The 21,347-nt window shown below is 40.0% G+C and overlaps 2 protein-coding genes and 1 long non-coding RNA gene across 3 annotated transcripts in view; 1 reads left to right on the top strand and 2 right to left on the bottom strand.

Moving 5' to 3' along the window:
• LOC140914746 (uncharacterized) overlaps positions 1-21,347 on the top strand; it is a 120,165-nt gene that overhangs the window by 28,640 nt on the left and 70,178 nt on the right. The gene's annotated exons all lie outside the window — the stretch shown is intronic.
• On the bottom strand, positions 332-7,158 carry C7H10orf53 (chromosome 7 C10orf53 homolog). Its single transcript, XM_073353317.2, has 3 exons — positions 6,758-7,158; positions 2,084-2,203; positions 332-547 (listed from the first exon to the last, which is right to left on the bottom strand). Exons 1-3 carry the CDS (start codon positions 6,849-6,851, stop codon positions 483-485), a joined length of 279 nt encoding a protein of 92 aa, XP_073209418.1. The 5' UTR covers positions 6,852-7,158; the 3' UTR covers positions 332-482.
• The window catches only part of CHAT (choline O-acetyltransferase), a 41,637-nt gene continuing 34,259 nt past the window's right edge, over positions 13,970-21,347 (bottom strand). The window contains exons 12-14 of the mRNA XM_073354911.1: positions 21,152-21,214; positions 17,208-17,345; positions 13,970-14,956 (exon numbers count right to left, since the gene is read on the bottom strand). Of these exons, the coding sequence (XP_073211012.1) occupies positions 14,687-14,956; positions 17,208-17,345; positions 21,152-21,214 (471 nt within the window). The 3' untranslated portion in view covers positions 13,970-14,686. The remainder of the gene's footprint in view (positions 14,957-17,207; positions 17,346-21,151; positions 21,215-21,347) is intronic.

Genomic DNA, 21,347 nt, shown 5'->3' with positions numbered 1-21,347 from the left:
GAGAGCATTATGGCTCAGAGATTTTATTATGTAGGTGTCTTAACCACATTTCCTACTGTCAATGTTTTTGTTTCTTTTAAAATTAACCTTAACTCTGAACTGATGGTCTTAACTTGAAAAGCTTCTCCCTAAATTTTCTTCATGGCAGAAATAGTTACACACAGTGATGATATGTTGCATGAAGAGCTGTCTTAAACCTAAACTCTAGAATACCCATGTTGTAATTTAAAAGAATTTATTAAAACCATATAGAAACTATATATGAATCTGTAATATATTTAAGATTAAATTAATATATAGTTGATTCTGTAAGAAGGTAATACATGTTTATTTGACATGACCATATTTTATTTAATTATGCAGAGAAATACTAAGCAATGTGAAAATGTACAGAACGACCTTTATCCTGGCATTTCGGATGCCATTGTAATATAATTCCTTGGTCTACAGTAAACCAGTGTGAGAGAACATGTGCCTGATAATCAGTAGGCATTTAGCACTGCTATTCTGGCTTCTTCACATAGTGGATCCAATTTGCCATCACCTCCTAAAGGAGAAAGATAACAAAGAATATGCAGAGTAAATAGATTTTCATCTCGTACTCCTCCTCCTTGTCATAGCATTCATACACTCCTTTAAGGTCTCTCATTCAAGTACTGGAACCCAACTCAACCCTGCCTCTTCTGTGATATCTGACAGGATTCCTAAAAAATTGGTTAAATCTTCAGCCCACTGTAAATCCTGATGTCTTGGAATTATGGTAGTATCTGGGTTTTCCTGGGACCCTATACAAGTAACAACCAGGACTGATCTTGGTTAGCTGAATAATTTGATGACACTGGATTCAGTATTTGGAGTGGAGAACTTCAGAGAATACAGATATGTTGCAGGCAATGGATGCACACTGCTGGTGATTCAGTAGATGGATAGCACTCCGCTCCATAAGCCAGTATTTAATCAGTGCACCAGCATGGAATTAAGTGTTGTTGGCAGTGACATCTTTCAGATAACAAAACTGAAGTCTTTGCTGCATGTAATCGATAGTGATTCTATGACATTTTTGAACTGATAGAGCTGGCTGGAAATGGAGCTGGAAAAATTTGAGCTGGCTGGAAAATGGAAATTCCTTATGGCAAAAAAATTCATGCTTTTGGGAAAAAAAAGTCCCAAATCGAGATGAAAAGTCAGACTGCCAGGAAGGCTCTCACCAATTTCACTTTCTCCCTGCAGGCAGAAAATGAAATTGGCAAGAACCTTCCAGGTGAGCAACCAGGGAGGTGTCATTTTGACAAAACTGGATGGGGAAAATTTCCTAGGGAAAATTTCAATTTTGCAAAAAGGGCAGTTTCTGTTAGAAAATCATTGTGCTGAAAACTCCCAATCAGCAATAATATTAATTAGTGTTCTGGCCAAACTCCAGTATAGGTTATTAGATGCAGGTATACTAAATTTCACCTGCCATTTTAGTTGAAACACTCTTCACCTTTTGTCCTAACTTGCTGTGCCCCGCACCAAATGCAGCTTTAGTCTGAAATGACCCTGTTATATATAATCTTAACTACCTCACATAACTGTGAGGATAAATTAACTATGCATCATACTTATATGGCCTTATTACTGTTGATTCTGAGAGCCTCACAATCTTTAATGTAGAGAGACAAGGTGGGTGAAGTAATATCTTTTATTGGACCATTCTTCTGTTGATGAGAGAAACAAGCCTCGAGCTAACACAGAGTTCTTCTTCACAATACCCTTGTGAGATAGGGAAGTACTATTTCCTAATTTCACAGATGGGGAACAAACATACAGAGAGATTAAGTGACTTACCCAAGGTCAAACAGCAAGCCTGTGATGGAGCAGAGATATGAATCTGGGTCATCAAGCTCCAAGCTACTGCCCTAACCACTGAGCCATCCTTTTTCTTGCTGTGCACTTTAAGATGCCTCACGTATAAGGCATTTTAGAACTTCTAAGTATTAATATTAAAATTGACAGAAATTTGACTATGCCTTAGGAAGTGCTATTATTTCAAAATTAAATAGCTTTTAAAGAGGAGTTACAGTGAAGAAACTCCTATACTTACCAAAGTCCAGGTCATTAATGTTGCATTGGAAAACAGTCTCTCCATTCACTATGAGTTCTACATTATTCCAATCTAGTATCTTTTCTAGAATAAGTTGGTGACCCTCCACTAGCAACACAGCTACAAAAAGAGCAGAAAAACAGCATGTGGTAACACTCATTTGCTTGGTTTTCCATGAACTTTTAGTATTTCTAAATTCTGGTATTCATAAGAGCAAGGATCTGATAATAAGGCACAGTGCAGGCAAGCACAGTGCAAGATTACCCACAAAATTCTACCAATTCTAATTTGTACCTTCACTATTACAATAATGGGCCTGCTTCGATGGAAAAACTCCACTCTCTCAATTATAGTCTTGCATTAAAAGAAAGGCAGGACGCTCGCTATGCACTTAAATATGCTATTAATGGTCATAACAGCCTTGAGGAACACAATTAATTTGTAGGTAATTTCAAAAGAAATCTTCAATAAAACATTAAAACAGTGTTATTGTGCAATTGGAGCAGCAGGCAATCAACCTTTAACTGTACGGTTGACTGGCACATATAATTCATCTTGTTTCTGAAAGAGTGCTTAGAGAATTATTTCTGAATATAATTTAATATTTCTGAGATTTTCTAAAGTAGTTGGAGAATCTGATCAAACACGTCCTCTGTTTGTTTTTCCAAAACTCGATTGGAGATCCATTCTGAACAGAACGTAAAGGAGTACTAGTGGCACCTTAGAGACTAACAAATTTATTTGAGCATAAGCTTACGTGAGCTACAGCTCACTTCATCGGATGCATTTGTTAGTCTCTAAGGTGCCACTAGTACTCCTTTTCTTTTTGCGAATACAGACTAACATGGCTCGTACTCTGGATTCTGAACAGACTGATCCATGTTGGCCACCTGCTTTCACAAACTAGGAGGGAACTAGTTTGTTGCAGCACATTGTACAGTGCTGTCTTAAATTCAGCAAAACTGAGGAAATAGGAGGATTGGTTATTAATACAGTTCTAGCAATTCATAATTAGTGTATTGTTCTGATTTGGACCTTCATATGCTTTGTAAATGGCATCTTATGCTGTGTGTGCGTGTGTTTTGGCAGTCTAAGCAAAATCATGAAGCAGTGTACCGTTAATTACTTATCATTAGAAAACTAAGAGTTTGAGCTAATATTAAGATTACCACCAATGCAAAACAGTCCTTTTCAGCTCAGTGTTCCAGTCAATGTTTCTTTCAGAAAAGTAAACAGAAGTATCAACTTTTTGCATCTAATTACTATTACAGTTATGACTTTTATGTGTCCACTTCATTGTTTAATCAGTTTAGCATAACTAGAGACAACTGTGAAAAATATGATTATAGAATTTTAATTTAACTTCTTGAGAAACTGCAGATAGTGGCTCAGCAAGGAGTCCACTTAATAAGGTAGTGCTCCTTGAGTTTCCAGCAGCCTGAGAGTTTGGGAGAGGCTTCATTAGCTACTTCATTAGAATGCTTTCTGGAGAGTTTTAATGGTCATCTGTGATAATTAGCTCTGTAAAGTTCATATTTACAAAATATAAACTACTTGCTGTAGGTGGTATTCCACTTCTTTACTGCCCACACCACCATTTATCTAATGTCCTCTGAATTAATTTCTGAAAGAGATAGTTCAATGAGGGACTTAGTCAAACAATTTCATTAGTTTAGGATCTGATTCTGCAAAATCCTTACCCATGTTTCTTACATATTCCATTGATTTCAGTGGATGTCTTTACATTAGTAAATACAACATACACAAGTAAAAGTTTGCTGAATCAGACCCTTAATTAATTTTTTCTTTTGTTTTAATAAAGATATTGCATTAGAACAAAAAGATATATAATTTATTATATGACAACTCATTTTAGGTGCATTTCCAGGTTTGGATAGGCAGAGGGTTTTTTTGTGTATAAGCTATTGTAAATGGAAACAAACAATACAATTAAAGTGGGAAAATATTACTTATTCCCTAATAAATGGAAATTAGACTACAGAAGTTCTTCATTCGTGTACATCAGAAAAGAGTTTTGCAGCTATATTAATATAAATCATTTTAATTACAATTCTTCTCTCGTTTGGGACGCTGAAATGAATATATTTTCCCACAGCTATGTATATCACCATTAAACTCTTCTAGCCATAGACAGCTCTACTCTACTTCTCTCAGCACTGCACTAAAGGGTTAAAAGCTTCTTTAGCTACCTTTATACTATTTAAACCTCAAGCATAATATACTGTGCACCTCCAGGCCAGCTCAGTTCCCAATTCAGATGTCTCAGCTGCTTACTGAGGGTGAAATCCTGGCTCCACTAAAATCAATGGGAGTTTTGCCATTGACTTCAGTGGAGCCAGAATTTCACCCTTAGCCTCAAGGTATCCTTCTGTCTACTTTCTATTAGTTGTTGAGAGTTATCAATGATCTGTTAAAAGGAAGACTAAATAAGATTACTTTGCTGGTTTCCAAGTACTTTATTTTACAGCTATCTTATCATGAATTTATGTAAACTATGAAAATACACAGAATTTAAGTTTAACTACGCTCAGCAAAGCTTATGCTTTTAATGGATTTTTGTGTAACTGGAAAACTCAAAGGAAAAAAAACATGGAAATAAACATAACTTAAATATCAGCTTACTTTATGAGCTAGAAAGGATTTTAAGTACTCATTCTTACTAAGTCAGACTTAAAGATCTGCTCTGTTCTCCAACACAGTGGTTCTCAACCAGGGGTACACAGATGTCTTCCAGGGGGTACATCAATTCATCTAGATATTTGCCTAGTTTTACAACAGGCTACATAAAAAGCACTAGTGAAGTCAGTACGAACTAACATTTCATACAGACAAAATGAGAAAGTAATCCATTTTTCAGTAATAGGGTGCTGTGACACTTTCGTATTTTATGTCTGATTTTGTCAGCAAGTAGTTTTTAACTGAGGTGAAACTTGGGGTACCCAAGACAAATCAGACTCCTGAAAGGGGTACAGCAGTCTGGAAAGGTTGAGAACCACTATTTAACTTCTGTTAATGGAAATTGCATGCCTAATTGCACTGATTTCAACAGAGTTACATGAGGGTTGAACTGGGTCTAATATGTGTATTAGTTGAATTAAGGTGTTATATTTTTGAGGGCCAGTTTAAATGTCAAATACATGTATTTGGTAGATCAACTGATAAATCACCGTATAAAGCAAAGGAGAGAATAATTAAAGTTATTCTTGACAGCCAGTTGTCATTAATTACATAGATGTTATGAGATGTTATAATCTTACTGAGCCATTATTCAAACTTCCCCAAAAAACAAAATCTGATGATTGGAGTGATAGTTTGTAAGCCATTTGCACTGTGTAAAGAACTGCACGATTAAAGCAGAAAGAAATTTTTTTTCCCTGGCATATATAGAAACATAGACTATCCTCAGTGTTTACAAGCAGTGAACTGAAAATGTAAATGCTGCTGCTGTATTAATAGGGATGAGAGGAATATTCACTCTAAATCTGACTTATATATGTATACTTGTAATTTGCAGGCATTTGTATTCAAGTGAGTGACCAAATAACTATAATATCATCACCGCTTTCAAGTTTAGTGGAGATGAGATGTGGAAGGTGTGTATTTAAAATTGAGGAATAGTTACTGAAGCATGATCAACTTAAAAGTCACATTTGTATGTGAAGACTATTTATCTAGTGTTATATAGAACATGCAAGTTAAATATAACTGAAAGCTTTGAAAACCCTGAAAAATATCTGTGTAACTTCTCTTGTACGTTGACAGTCCCTTGTGGATAGACACGTTGGCCCCAATCCTGCAACCACTTGTACAACTTAGGTAACGTTATGCATGAGTGTAGGTAGTGTGTTAAGAGTTAGTTGAGAGAGAGTGTTTACAGCAGGGGTGGTCAACCTGTGGCTGCCGAGCTACATGTGGCTCTTCAGACGTTTAATATGTCTAGGCACCGACTCTGGGGCCACCTTTCGGTTTACAGGATCAAGGCTGTAAGTCAGTTTCTGCTGTTGCTTGTGTGAGACTCACATAGTTACAGCCCTGCCAAACCATTTTTACAGAAACAGGAAAAGCTGAGGTAAACCCCCAGAAACTGGCCCCGGGCCTCACCCCCGCCTAGTGCATGAACCTAGTCCAACTTCTTTTAAACTAACTGGATTTCAAGTTGCCTTCCAGCGGGGGATTTCATTTCCTCCTCTCGCCCCAACGGCAACGTTTGGCTGCCGCTGCTTGTCCTCTGTCCTTATCCCGTTTCCTCAGGGGCAGGGCGGCCGGTGCCCCTACACGGGCCAGATGGGGGTGAGCAGCTGCAAAGATCTGAACGCAACTCGGGACCGAGCCCTTCAGGGGTGGGCGGAGAAGCGGCTGACGTGACGGGAAGGCCCCGTACAGCTTTAAATGGGCGCCCAGGGCCGGCACTGCCGGCGAGGATCTCCCGCCCCATTTGTACCCGAGGTAAACACCTAAAGCGGGCTCCGTGTGAAAGCTGCTGCACGAGGCGTAGGCAGGGGCGGCCGCGCCCCCCCCCCCCCCCACCGCTCCCCACATTGGCGCAAGAGCTGAGGAGACACCTGGGCGGAAGGGCTGACAGCCGCTCCCCCAGCCGGCCTTGGGTCTCTGCCCTCCCCCCGCTGGTGGGTCGGGGGGGAGCCGCCCACGCACCTTGCAGGCCCTGCAGGCGGAAGGGCCTGTGCTCCAACACCCCGCAGCTCCGGTAGGGGCCGAAGCGGAGCGTCACCAGCGCGCGCGGGGGCATGGCGGGCGCAGAACCCCGGCCCCAGCGACAACAGCCGCGCCCGGCGGTTGCTACGGCAGGGGACTCCGGGTCACGGGCGTGGGGCCGCCCTGCTGGGTGCGGCGCCCAGGCTCTGGTCTCCCCAGCGGCGGCGTGTGTGGAGAACGGCGGGGACCGTAATTTGCCGCACCGAGGGCGGCCGCCGCTGCAGCCGGGTTTCCGGCATGGAGCAAGGGCTGGCTGGGCGTCGGGCTCGGGTTGCGGGTGGCACACAGCCGGGCTGTGCGCGGGTCCTACGCAAGCCCACACAGACACACGCAGCGCCTGGCAGGGTCTGTGCGTCACACACGCTTACACACAGCCTGGGGGTCCCGCACGCGCAATCTGGAACCAAGACAGAGCCTGGCACTGTTTGTGGGACACCCCAACCCCCAGGTTCACAGTTGCCAGCTCTCACATGATAAACAAGCACCCGACTTTCAAATTAAGCCAGAAATCAAGCTAATCCCATTTCAAAACAAGCCAATCCCTAAGAACCCCAACACTCCATGTGACTAGATTCCCCCCCCCCCCCCATGCAGTCTGGGACTTTGGTGAGCCTGCACTGCACCCCTCACTGTCTCCCCACTCTTTCCCCCTTTTTGCCCTTTGCCCCTGCTTGCCCGGAGCTGATAAAAAACAAAACAAAAAACAAGCCAACAAACTACAAGCCAAACAAGCAACGAGCTACTATCCAACAAGCAACTCACAAGCCAATTCAGCCAAAAATAAGCTCAGGTTTTTTGGGGGGTTTGGCATGTCTGATCAGGTTTCACTTTCATTTCAAAAAGGGGTTTCATAACCTTGTGTAATTTGCAGTCAGTTCCCCTTTTATAACAAATAAGCATGAGTGTTTATGTTAATAACCACATGGAAGCACACTCTGAAAATACAGGTTTCAGAGTAACAGCCCTGTTAGTCTGTATTCGCAAAAAGAAAAGGAGGACTTGTGGCACCTTAGAGACTAACCAATTTATTTGAGCATGAGCTTTCGTGAGCTACAGCTCACTTCATCGGATGCATGAAAATACAGTTACTGAATAAATGAAACGTGCGTCTGTATAAAGCACTGCCGTCCTGATGGCATAGGCTAAAATGTTATTTCTGAAACACACTTTTCTCATGTTTGTTATGGGAGAGCATAAGGGCTGACCAAGAATGGACCCAGTGTGCTAGGCACTGGGAAAACAGAGAGCAATAGGCAGTCCTCGTTACTGAATAATGTCATGTTGACTATAAAGGTTATTTTGAGACGTTATTTAAGGAAAGAAGAGTCTGGGATAGCAGTTGAATTCTCTGCCTAAAGCTTCCTGGACAGGAAAATAAGGTTCTCAACCATACCTCAAATATTTTAGGTATTTTAAACTGGTATTGTTGGAATGTAGAAGCAGGATTGAAACCTATAAGGGAAGGAGTACTATGTAGTGGTTAGAATGTGCACTTCCAAGTTTTGTTTTTGGCTCTGCTACTTATATGGGGAGGTGACCGTGGGCAAGTCACTTAACCTGACTGATTTAGGTCTCTTCATTCAATACACAACATAGGGCTTTCACTGCCTTCCATTTTTGACAGTGTCGTGATGCAGTCTCAGCTTCTTCCCATGTCAATTTGATAGCTTTCAGTTCTGCTTCAGTTGTGCCTTCCCATGTTATCTTTGGTCTACCTTGTCGCCTCTTGCCCTGGAGATTCCAGTCCAATGCCTGTGTTATGTTATGCAGCTCTTTCCTCCATATATGTCCCAGCTATCTCTATTTTTGTTCTGTAATTTCCTGTCTCATAGGTTTTGCTCCTCCATAATTCTTCATTTGTGACTTTTTTTGGCTATCTAATGTTGAAAATTTGTCTAAAGCAGTTGTTTATGGAAACTTGGAGCTTAGATAATAAGGTCTTAATAAGTCTCCAAGTTTCAATACTGTATAGTAAGACCAACTCTCGAATGGTATTAAATATTCAAAGTTTCATTTGGAGAGTAAGAATCTGTTTCTCCAGATCCACTTTCAAGTTACAAAGGCATGTCTGGCTTTCGCTATTCTGGCTTTAATATTTTCATGTATGTATAGATCAAATAGTAACCCTATGTATCATCACAGAACTGCCAATCAAATAGCAGTCACCACTTTACATGAATTTTATAGATTTCCAAAAACCTTTGATACAGTGGAAAGAACAGATTTATGGAAGTTGCTAAGCCACTATGGAATCCATCAGAAATTTGTAAACATCATTCAGAGCTTCTATGAAAACATGACATGTCAAGTAATACAGAACAGTTAACTGACTAAGTCATTTGTCATCAGACAAGGATGTCTTATGTAACCCATGATCTTTTTACTGGTAGTAAGTAGGTTATGAGAGAGACCATAGAATGCTTATTGGCAGGGGGGTAGAGTAGATGATCCTTGCAATCCCTTTTAACTTTTGACTCTATGAATAACCAAGGGGCATACAATGAACTTTTACACAGAAGTTAGAAGACCTTTGTCACAGACAGGCAGGGCCATCCCTAGCCATTTTGGTGCCCTGCGCAGTTCCCCCCCACCCCTCCGCAGGGTGTGTTTGTGTGGCCCCAGGCCTCTGCGGGGCAGGGGTGGGGCAGGAGCAGGCTTGGGGCCAGTAGGGAAACCGCCCCCCAGCATGAGCCAGTGGACCGGGTTGGGGCCAGGTTGCTGCACTTCATGTTGCCCAGTGAGTGCAAGATGGGCCTGACCCTGCGCTTAAGGGGTGGCGGGAACTGAATTGACCCAGCCCACTCCACTCTGCTCCCCTGGCTCCCGGACTTTGGGGGAGGGAGGAACTGACCCCCAGCACTCGCCGGTGGCGCAGCTGGGAGCTGGTGGCATGGCGCAGGCTGGGGCTGGGTCGCTGCACTTACCGCCGTCCGGTGAGTTCAGGGCACTCGACCCCTGATGCAGCCCTCAGGGGAAGGGGTGGAATGGGGCCGGGGCGGGGTGGGGGCGGGGGCCATGGAGAAGAAGTGGAGCAGGGGCTGGAGCAGCATCCAGCTGTGGAGGTAGCCGAGTTGCCGAAGCAAAAAAACAAAACAAAAAATCCCCCGCCGGAGCAGCCAAATCCGCAATATCGGGATAAATGGCATCCCAACCATGCATCTGTCAGGACGTGGGACAAAGAACTAAAAATCAGGACAGTCCCGATTTTATCAGGACGTCTGGTCACCGGGGTAGGGACGGCCCTGCAGACTAGGGTTTGGGTGGCCAGGTCTAGTGGTCGGAATTAGAGGCAGAGGCCAGAAACAGTACTAAGGATCAGAGCTGCAGTCAGGAATCAGGAGTCAGAGCCAAGGGTCAGATCTGTGTGAGGAACAGAGCAGAACAGGAGCAAGGCATGTATCAGCGCAATCGAGTGGCAGGCAAAAACGTTGAAGAGCCACTGGCCTGGTGCTGTTTCTGGGCTTCAGAGCAGGCGTGGCCTCTCGGCCAGTCAGGGAGTCTGGTCAATCAGGGTGTTTAGCTGGTCCCAGGCATGGCTGCAATCCCTGATTCCTGACAACCTTGACTTTGCACATTACATCAATTTGCTATTCCATATCCATAGAGACGTGCAAGCCAAAACAAATGCTTTCCAGGCCTGTGCACAATTAGTAGGGTTGAAAATCAACACTGAGAAAACCAGAACCAGGCCATCAACACATAAGAAGAAACACCAATTACACTTTCTGGGACTAACATAGAAGAGGTCTGATATTTCACATACCTTGGCAACATTGAAAATACGTCAGATGGAACAGATGAAGATATCATAGCACATAGTTTAAACATATTTGCTTAAGTAAGAAATGAGGCTAAAATAACTGCTGTCTATATGATTTAATAAACTCAATCAGGTCTTTTCTTGCAATACTTTTTATTGGACACAGATTTTTACTGTTTAAATATTCTGAGTTCATAGTACCAATATACAGTTTACTTCAATTTTATATCTCTCTAGATATAGATATTTGTTTCCTTAAAGCATAAAACTTAGAACAGAAACAAAATTAAGATGCTATAAATACACATTTACATTTGCCATAAATCTATACTATGTTATAAAAATAAAAATGTCACTAAAATATTAATTTTGTATGGTAATTCACATACCATAAAAGGTTCAGATACATTGTTATAGCCATTTCCTACTGAACTTACATGCATAGTGTCACTGAGACTACTCACAGGGATAATGCCAGCAGTATTTTATCCCTTAATGTGCATCACTATTAAGATTTCTCCCACTTCTGTCTGTTCATTGTGAATTTTGATATTCATGAGAGTCCTCTTTTTAAGTGAGATATCAGTCCATAAATATCTTTGAGCACAGTCTAGCACTGGGTGAGTGGGTGGGTGAAAGTGTGTATAGGCTTGGGTTGATTAGATTTTTATTAGTAAATATCAGTAAACCTTGATTTCACCTTACACACACAAACCGATGAAAAATATTTCCACTGATGATCAGAATCAAAATTTACATATAATATTGCTGAGAACATTACATAAAAATGTTGCTGAGAACTTGTTAAGTTTGATTTATGGATATTTACTTTGTATATGTTGATACTTGATGTTGACAGTTTATTTTTAATGGTTATATAGCTTTAACTTTTTGAATCTGTCTACTATCATTAAATAATTGTCTGACCCCCCTGCATTTTACTGCAACTCTGAAAATTTAAATAGATAAAAATTAAAAGTGCTTAAAACCCATAATTTTGTGCAACTGTGAAAATTTAAATCAGTAAAAACTGAAAAAATGCTTAAAATAAGCAGATATCTGTCAAAATTATTTAAAAAATAATTTTGCCAAGCCTATATACAGTATATGTTCGTATATATTGCACAAAACCTTACCATCCTAAACCATTTTGCAGTTAACAGGTGGATTTAAAGTGTCATTAACATGTTTATAATAAATCATTGCCACTTGCTATATTAATGTAATTATATTGAATTCATCCTGCCAAACAACATTCTCAAAACACTTAATATGAGTGATCCATTCACAGTTTTGTAGTTGAATAATATGTAATAGTTTTCAATTAGCTTTGCATAGTTGCATATGCTGAGATTACGTGTTTTAAAGCTGCAGAACAAAATTTTATTCTACTGGTCTAAAACAACTAATTTTAAATATATTAACCAAAACTAACCACTTCCTGAAAGCCACAAAATATTCCACTACAACACAGTTTCATACAACATGGTGATATGTGATTTAGTTAACCGAGAGGCTGGACCGTAACTGAGAAATTGAGAACACTTTCCGGCATCACAGTTGCTATGAAGTTTTATCCAACTTGCATTCATTAAGTACAAACTGTAAAATTCAGCCACATTTGGACTGACTGCATTTCTTGTGCACAGAGACCCTGATTCAGTAAGATTCAGTGATGTGAAAAGCAGATGAATAGGAAAAACAGGTCAATATATCTAAGTCTGGAATCATTAAGTAATTGGTGGTAATCAGCAATCAGTAAGTATTGGTGGTTGTTGATTTCTTATTCAAATGAAAGGATGATGACAAAACCTTCTATTGTTAATCAATTTGCAGTGAGGAAAATAAAAGCATCTGCAGATGAGTGATGTATTCTTTTGTGGTCAGTTTTTTCTGCCTGTCAATTAATAGTAAATGAATATTATAAAATACTATGATTTTTTATCCAATCTCAATTTCAATGCATACAGTTGTATGCTGAGTACATAATAATTAGTCAGCTATTTTATGGCATTTGCTTGTGCCAAAAAAGGTGTGCAAGTAATACTTTGAAACACACATTGAAATCTGTCAAAATGTAAAATATTTTTCCAATCTTAAATATATCTAATTAGAAATAATCATAACCACATTTTCTATAAATTAGCAAACTTGGAACTTGCTCATCGTTTCAAAAAGCTCAGACACAATTTTGTGATCAAAAAATCAAAATATTTTGGTGTCAAGCTTGTATTAAAAGTGAAGACTGCCTTCACAGTGACATAGAACAAAGCAAGATCATATTGAGAATGTTGAAAGGTAATTCTCTTAGCAGCAGTATGAAAACAAAATGTAAAGTCACATTTTAAACAGCAAATTAAAAAAAAAAAGGTTACTTGCTAGACAAGATACCCGCTACATAGTTAATGTAATTTTTTGTTATATTAATTTTGGAACAAAATCATGCTGTAGCATTATTTAATACTTTAAAAATAGTCTCTCTTTTTACTATTCACTGAATGCAGTTCTGTGCTGTAATGAAACTGCTTTTTTTTTAAGCAGCAAACCCGCATTAAAATATGGGACCACATCCTCAGCCAGTGTAAAATTAATGTAGCTGATTTACACAAGTTGAGGAATAGGCCCATGGTGCTTAAATGTAACAGAGCCCTATATAGCCCTCCTCCAGCAGAGTACCTCAGCATGTACTTAACTCGAAGTACATGAATCGTCCCAATAAAGTTAATGAGACTGCTCGTGTTTAAAGCTAAGCATGTGCATATGCGCTTTACTGGGTTGGTTCCTAAACTTGATTAAATAAACTACAATTATCCTTACAGCTATCCAGTTAGTTTTGTGTACTGGATCATATCTGGTCCCATGCTCTTAGGGCTATGAATGATGAGGACAGGCATTCAGTTCAATGGGAGGAGAAAGCACAGATCCCTACTCCCTCCTGTCCAACTACAACCCTAGCTAAACTTCTGAGAGTGACCCTTCTGGCTAACTGGGGGTCTCCTCCTGCTCCTAATTCAATCAATAAGAGTCTTTCTATTGATTACCATGAGAGTTGGATAGGAATCAGGATTAAAAATCTCTAGACTGAACTAGCTGTGTCTTTCAGTCAGAGAGAAAGTCACTGAAACAGAGGTGGGGAGTAGAAGGGTTTCCCCACTCCCAAAATAAATTGTTCCAAAAGTTGTACCGGTGGTATATTGTTCTTACCACTTAGTTAACTATATTAAATAACATTGAAGCAAATGCTTTATTTAAAGACACATAATCAATGCAAGACTAAAATGCTCTATATACTGTGTATGAATCACTACATCTGTATCTAAAAAACAAACCAAACGGGATGATCAGAGGTTAGAATGAGTGAAAAATATTCTTAAAAATGGATCATGTCTGTAACTTCTATAGTGGGGACTTCTGCAGCTTGCAGAGCACATTTGAGTGCCTGCCTCTCTACTCCAGGTGTTTGTAACTCTTTGATTTCTTATGGTTGCATGCAGCTCTACTGTTAGTCATGTGATTAAAATTCATTCCTCTGCAGAGAGCTGACAAAGAGATTTAAGTGGGACAAGTGCCTCGGCCTTGTGCTGGGCCTCTGTAAAGGGATGTATTTCACCCAGTAAGAGGAGGAAGTAAGTAAGTACGTGAATTAATTTAGGGCAAAATTCTCTCTGCTTCACTTGACTCTGATGTACTGGTATGCACATGGAACTCCTCTGATGAAAAGACCCCATGTAGATTATTCTTGATTTTACTAGGAACAGATGTGTGCTTGGGGCTAGTCAAGGTCAGAATAAAGATGGATGTTAAAACTACTTTTGCATATTGATAGGAGTGGTGGTACAGTATGGTTCCATATTATTGCCATCTTCAGTTCAACTAAACAGACCAATCGTTATTGCTGACTCTAGAGCAAAAAACTTAAACTTCAGTATTATGGTAGTCTAGCTTTCATCTTGATAAATGATAATCATACCTAAAACAAGCTGCATTTTTGTTCTACAATAAAATGTTTCTCATTATACCTTGCCTTTGAACAGTTGTATCATTGTTTCTTCATAAGGATCTGCAGAGTGGGAGAAAGGAAAGGGTGCAGGAAAATAAGTCACAGACCGTTAGAGCTTGCGTCCATTTTGAGATTTTGCAGCTGCTTCTTGTTTAGCCAGTGATTTTGTCGTAGTAGAGTTGCATTTGCTGCACAAATCTCTCATTTCCATGAGACTTTCTTCTACAGCTTTAGCAAACATAACTGAGGAGGTCTCTTTACAGTCTTTAAAGCTTGAGATGCAGAATAATATATGCTCTGGCTGTGGGTTGTAACATGCACCATAACCATTGGGGACCACAGGCCCATAACAGCAGAACATTTCCATGGTGGTTGGAACCTGATAGTAGGGAAAAGAGTGATTTCAAGTTGAAGCAGTGAAATAATCTAATTAACATTAAATAATTATTTTTTAAAAAGCCCCAAACATTTTAAACGTAGAGGATTCCCTTAACAAATATGGTTGCCTTAATAGGAAGTCTGGAGCACAGAGCTGGACACCAAAATCAGCACTTTGGCAGATAAAACGGCTATGTATGGCTCTAAACACTGATCTGAGTGTCCAAATGCAGATTTTGGATGTTTTGTTCAGTTGCTATATTTGAAAACTGGGCTCATTGTCTGAGACTGAAATGCATATATTTCACTTATTCTATCATTTTAAATAGACCTTTAATGGCTATTAGCTTTGCATATTGATTTCTACAGAATAACTATCAATAATTTCTACAGAATGCATATAAACAATTATACTGCCTAAAATTTCCCTAAGATTTCACTCCGCTTATCTCAAGGTTAATTTAAACTTGTAATGTGCAAAGTTTAATTAGTTATAGAATGTAATACTTTTTCAGCTCTTAACATTTATAATCCGGAGGCCGGGAAAAAACAGTGTGTTTTAATTCATTCAGCTATTAGTTGAAACAATTTTTCTGTTACATTTCGAATTTAATTGTGACATAATGCTGGATAAAACACTTCCTACTGAAGGAAATTTAAGATTTGTTAGAAATCTATATGTTTCAGACTTTGTATACATGAGCCTTCAAAAGTGACATTTGGCTTTTTAATGGCATAGAACAAGCCATTAGTCCTGCTAATAGAGTCACAGAATTGTCGGATAAATTTGCTGTGCAACAGCCGAAGGCCATAAAGCTATTCAGAAACACTTTTTTGCTCATGGATGGTTTCTTGGAGAATTTATGTAGTGGTATTCTGGCTACAATCCTCATGTCTGAAAGCCCACAAACATTATGACAAGATCAAATTACTTATTAAGGTTTTTATGCTTCAGCACAATATTATCAGTCCGTTTTATTGCACACTCCCAGTCCTATATAGTTGAGGTAGAGTTTCAGTAACTGAATTACTATGTAGATGTCTTTTTTCACTAAACCTGCTACTGTATGTAGAGAAACGTTTAATTTGTAAGTTTTGATGACCCCAGTATTATCGTTCAAAATGTTGAATCTAGGAAATATTGGTGTGGCTAATCATCTTGTTACCAGAATATACCATTTGTAAATGTAAAAGCTCATTTGCACATCAGGAATTGCAACTCTGACAATTTTTGTGAATATCTGAAGGACGGCTAAGCCTATAGTTACGATATTTACACTCTACATGCCCTAATCTGTTCATGTTGTTATTCCGTGTATGTGTTGAACAGGCAGAGCCAGTGATGGTCTTAGGCCTGTGCCAACTATGAGGTTTGCCTTTGGGGCTCCACACATATCCAATCCACCAGTCACAGGATCCGAAAAGCACACCTTCATTTCTAGTTGTTGTGTTGCACAGTTTTCATCTCATCTTCTGGTTAAAGCTCTTGAATGTGTTTCCCTGCTGCTGCCTTCCTCCTAATTTACTGTTCAGTGGAATTTCCCATCTGGTCTATTCCAGAGTCTGTAGGCGAAAGCCTTGCAACCAGGTATGCGGGCAGTGTGTCACAGTCATGTAACAGCCAGTCAGTATTGTTTTAAGTGTGAAAAGGTGGGGGTATTCACAGATGAGGAAAGGCTGCGCAAGGCCTTGTACCTTTTAGTAACATGCATAGATCCTTGCAAAACCTAGGCTAGCACTAGCCTGAAATTTCAGACACAGCTGCTTTTAGAAAGAGAAATATTTGTTCATGCTTCTTGGCCTCTCTAGCCACAATGGCAGGACGTCTGGCTTGGTGGCTGTGCTGTCTGTGGAAAACAGAATTACTCCAGGAGTTGGTGCTTTCAAAAAGGGCAAGGGAAGAAGGGAGACCTCAAGTGGAAGGGAAGGAAGCACAAGGCTCTCATACAAGTTTTGTTGGGTTTTTTTGTGTTCAAGACTAGGCGTCGCAAAGTTTGTCTGTCAGTTGGGGTACAGTTTTGGGATAGAAAAGGGAAGTTATGGCTTCAGCCAATTTTTGTTATGTGCATTTTGACTATAGAAAAATACTTTGGAATGAAAATCAGGAATTTTGCATGGCTGTTAGTGTCACTGTCACAATATTTCAAAGCCACCATTCTCATTGTGAACTATAGACTCAGCTGATTAGGAATGAATTAGTTCTGTAACAGGGAATCTTGCTACAACAAGACCCATGAATTTGAAACACTCACCTGGCTGGTTGAGAGGATAAATCGACTGCTTGTCAAATATGTTTCCTCTGTAAATATCTCTGGCAGTTCCTTGAAGTGCTCCCGTGCTGTCTCTCTGAGCCCTAGCAAGTGATTGTCTATTGCCATTCCAGTAATGGCCTAGCAAAATATAATTGAAAACAGACGGTTTTACTGACAGCATTCAGAACTACAGAACTCCCAGCTGTTGCTGTCATTTCCCTTGGTTAGACTTGGGGGACTTTGTGTGGAATAATGCCCTAAATGTATTTTAAAATTACTCAGCGTATATTCACTGTGGATAATCAATAATAAAAGTTCATATGGTACTTTTAAGTGCTATGTAAGAGCCTGATCCTGAGAAGTGTTGAGCACCACAACTCCTACTGAGGTCATCTGGGGTTATGGGTGCTCATTATCTCTGAAAATCAGGTCCTGTAAGTATTATGGGTGGGATTTTTAAAAGAGACGAAGGAAGTTAGACATCCAATTTCCAGTGAAACACCTTTAGGCACTTGTGAAAATCTTAGTTCACAGTACATGTACTGGTTTCAAGGAAATTTTCTTAGGAAGCTCCAAAACCTCTCCAAACGGCAGCAGATTATTCTCAGAAATTTCACTGCTTGTGGATCTGGGTCTGGGCTGATAAGGGGCTTAGGGTCCAACAGAATTTATATCCACAGAGTTATCTAGGGTTCCCAGTCACTGGAGAAGAATAGGGCCAGGCGGTGGGGATGCTCTCTGCTCCTTAGTGTCTGAAGCTACAACTGACTTAACTTCCAAAGTCCTATCCTGCCATGCATTGGCCTGGGATGAATTCTCTTAGGGCCAGCTCTCCTCTGATTGCTCTAAAGTCCTTATCTAGAATGTGGAAGAGAGAACCCTAAGATACCATAACCACTTTGTTCCAATCTTCGTGTGCTTTAGGAGATTAGAATTGAATTAACTGAAAATTTAAAATTATTTTAAAAAGTCTTGGCCACAGCAGCCTAGGTTTTGGCTGGTCTGAAGTGGGTGGAAAGTCACTCCAGATTAAAAGATACATTTAAATCTAATTTTTCCTTCAGTTTATTCACCACAACTGCCAGCCATGGATGCTGTCAAAAACCCTTTTGGTACATATTCAAGTTCTTGGTGAATGTGTAGACTTTATCTGGGCCAGAAAGATATAGTTCCTCACTGATGAAATCATTTGGGAAGGGCAGATCATTTAGACGTAGAACAAGAAAGTTCAAATGGCAATTAAAGTAGAACTGATAGCTAACGGGGCACAGAACCCTCAAGGACAGGGAAGACAAGATGCTCTAAAAGGGAAGGAGAAGAGTAAGAAGGCAGCAATTTGTTTTTTCTCTCAGGCAAAGAATTGTCCCAATGTCTAAGATGAATGATGCAAGGGGAAGGGAGTAAATAACCTTGTCTGGCTCATGAAGGAGAACACACCCTTTGGTCAATGGTCTGTACGCCTGTCAGCACATATGGTTCAGAAACACTGGAGAAAGGATTGTGCAACGTAACAGTGGTTACCTTGGTTTTTCCTATCGAGGGAAATTGACTTGATGATCAAAGGACATCTTTTGCTATCATACAAGATTTATAAGGCTCTTAGCAATGACATTTTTGCAACATAGATCGATGCCATGTCTGAAGAGAGACTGAGACAGGCTAACGAAATAAACTGTGAGTCAACACATAGGAAAAAATTGTGCTAAATTGAATTTTAGGGCTCCAAGTTTAAGATAGCAATGTTGCTGGTAAGCCCTAACCAGGGAAAATAAAATCACCCTAAACTGCTGTTTGTGTTATGAGGTGGATGTTTTATTTTCTTCATGGCTGGTATATTTCAGTCTGTAACATATACAGTTTAGTCAGATTGTGTAAACCTTCACTTGAATTTTCCCATAGTTTTAAGGCACACCAGTTAAATTATGTTTTTATGAGAATGAGGGAATGCCCAATGATCAAAAGTGGGTGGAGTACTTTTACATCTAAAATTGAATTTCATTGTCTCTTCAAGTGCATGCTAATATTAAACTGTCCTCAAAAAAAAGTGGGGGGGGGGGGAGGAGGAGCTAATGAAATATTAAGGTTGAGATTTTAAATTCCTTATAAATTAGGAAAGCCAGAATTAAAGTTCCCAAAGCAATTTTAGCTCTGCCCCATGAGTTACACAAAGGTCTAATGTTTGTAACATTGCATTAGACTGAAAATGAACTACTGCATATTTTTGGCAATTTTAGGGAAAGGAGGCACTCTTAGTTGTGTTAAGGGAGTGCCCAGGATCTCACTGAGATTGGAGCCCTTTTGTGCTAGGGACTGTACATACTCACAGTGAAAAACAGTCCCTCTCCTGAAGAGTTTAAAATCTACATAAACAAAGACAGACTCAGAATGTGAGAAAAGAAGTGTTAATATCCCCTTTTTAGAGATGGAGAACTAAGGATCAGGAAAAAAAATCTGTGGCAGAACCAGGATCTGATCCTCCAATGTCCTAGTGCAGTGCTTTCACCACAAACCGTCGTTCCTCATCCCTTTCTTCATTCCACAGTCTGAAGAATGCCTCCTTGGACATGTCTTCCCTCTCTCACTCTGCACGTGCTTTGGGATAAGGACTAGTGGAGGATGCTTTCTTGTCTATTACTACTATTTAAGCAGTAATCAGCAATGATTATGCCCAGCAGCTTACAGTGAATTTGTTAGGCATTGGACTGAGGCAAAAGTAAAGGTGGTAAATTTTACAACAAAACTGGTTATTAACAATTATTAACCTCATGAGTGACTTGAGTAAGTTATTAGTATTGTAAGTCAGCACTTTGCCTTGACACAGCAGGTTGTGAAGTGTTACCAAGACTGAGCTGCTTCACTTTTAATCAACAGAAAATGGGTCGTTTTACTAGTAACGTGATTTCTTCACTGGGGTATCCCCTTGTTTTATTGTAGAGCATGTTCAATAGTCTTTTAAAGGGAGTATCGTACAATTATTCATTTGCTGTTAATAACCATGCAAGTTCTAAGTCAATGTTTGGCCAAACTCTAAGCCAAATTCTCAGCTGGAGTGTATGAATGCAGCTCCATTGATGTCACTAGAGCTATGCTCGTTTACCTCAGTGGAGGACTGGGCTCTAAAGGCATAGCTGCTTCCCCGGAAGGGTAATATAAAAATACATCACTAGCCAGCTTTAGAAAAGTAACCCCCGGTATAGTAGAGACCTTCTTGAACAAAAGCCTTGGGTCTAAATCCCTGTAAACTCTGGGAGAGATGTGCATGCTTGCTTCTATTCCCTATCAGAATGGAGTTTTTGGACACTAGAATAAATACTGTGCTGAATAAAGGAAATATAGGTGGGTGTCTTATTGAGCTCCTGCATCTGCCTGCCTGTCTGTATCTACCTGTTGCGTCTTTTTGTATACTTATATTGTAAGCTCTTTGGGGCACGGAATGTCTTTTTGTTCTGTGTGCATACACTGCCTAGCACAATAGGGTCCAGGACTGGGGCTCCTAGATGCTACTGCAATACAAATAATTAATAATAATGTTAATAATTAATAAGTGTCACACAAATGCCCAGTGTCCATGTAGAGACATCAACTACACCAGGCCATCTTCTGTGACAACACTATATAAGAACTATCATATCCAGAAAGGTTGTGCCCAAGAGTGTTATGTCCAAAGATTATCATGTAAGCTAACGAGCACTGTCTCATGCAGATGTTTAACCTTGCCATATCAGCTTCTGGGAAGTGTTTCTTGAAGTGAGATCATAGAAGATGGAGCCATATGGCTGTTTGGATGGTAGGTCTGATAGTCAACAAGATAGTGTGAGGCACTGGGGTCCTCCGTATTCAGAGGCACCTAAAGTTTTTGAAATTCATGTACTTAGTGATTATGTCTTCATGTTTTTGTATAAAACTGACTGGTTTTTATCCAGGCAGAACAACAGTTTACTCACCAAAATAGTATAATTAGTCTGTGCCGTGATTGCATCTTTAAATCGTTGCATCTTCTCAGATTCCTGTTGGTGGAATAGAAACATAACTATTACTGAAAATCTCTCCAGGAAGTAACTTCTACTGGCAACGAGCCAACAACCAATAGTACACCCAAATGCCCCCGGTTACCCCAAAATACCTACTTTGTTGTGGGCA

The sequence above is a fragment of the Lepidochelys kempii genome, chromosome 7, assembly GCF_965140285.1.
Source record: "Lepidochelys kempii isolate rLepKem1 chromosome 7, rLepKem1.hap1, whole genome shotgun sequence".
NCBI lineage: Eukaryota > Metazoa > Chordata > Testudines > Cheloniidae > Lepidochelys > Lepidochelys kempii.
Note: the sequence above shows the minus strand (reverse complement) of the source record. Positions and strands in the feature narration are given on the sequence as shown.

What these genes read in the sequence shown, in the direction of transcription:
- C7H10orf53 (XM_073353317.2), bottom strand. Translation starts at nt 6,851, where the DNA reads ATGCCCCCGCGCGCGCTGGTGACGCTCCGCTTCGGCCCCTACCGGAGC. An exon ending in CCGCCTGCAGGGCCTGCAAG is followed by an intron (nt 2,204 to 6,757) that starts GTGCGTGGGCGG and finishes CTCTTTTTGTAG; the next exon opens with CTGTGTTGCTAGTGGAGGGT. An exon ending in CATTAATGACCTGGACTTTG is followed by an intron (nt 548 to 2,083) that starts GTAAGTATAGGA and finishes TTTCTCCTTTAG; the next exon opens with GAGGTGATGGCAAATTGGAT.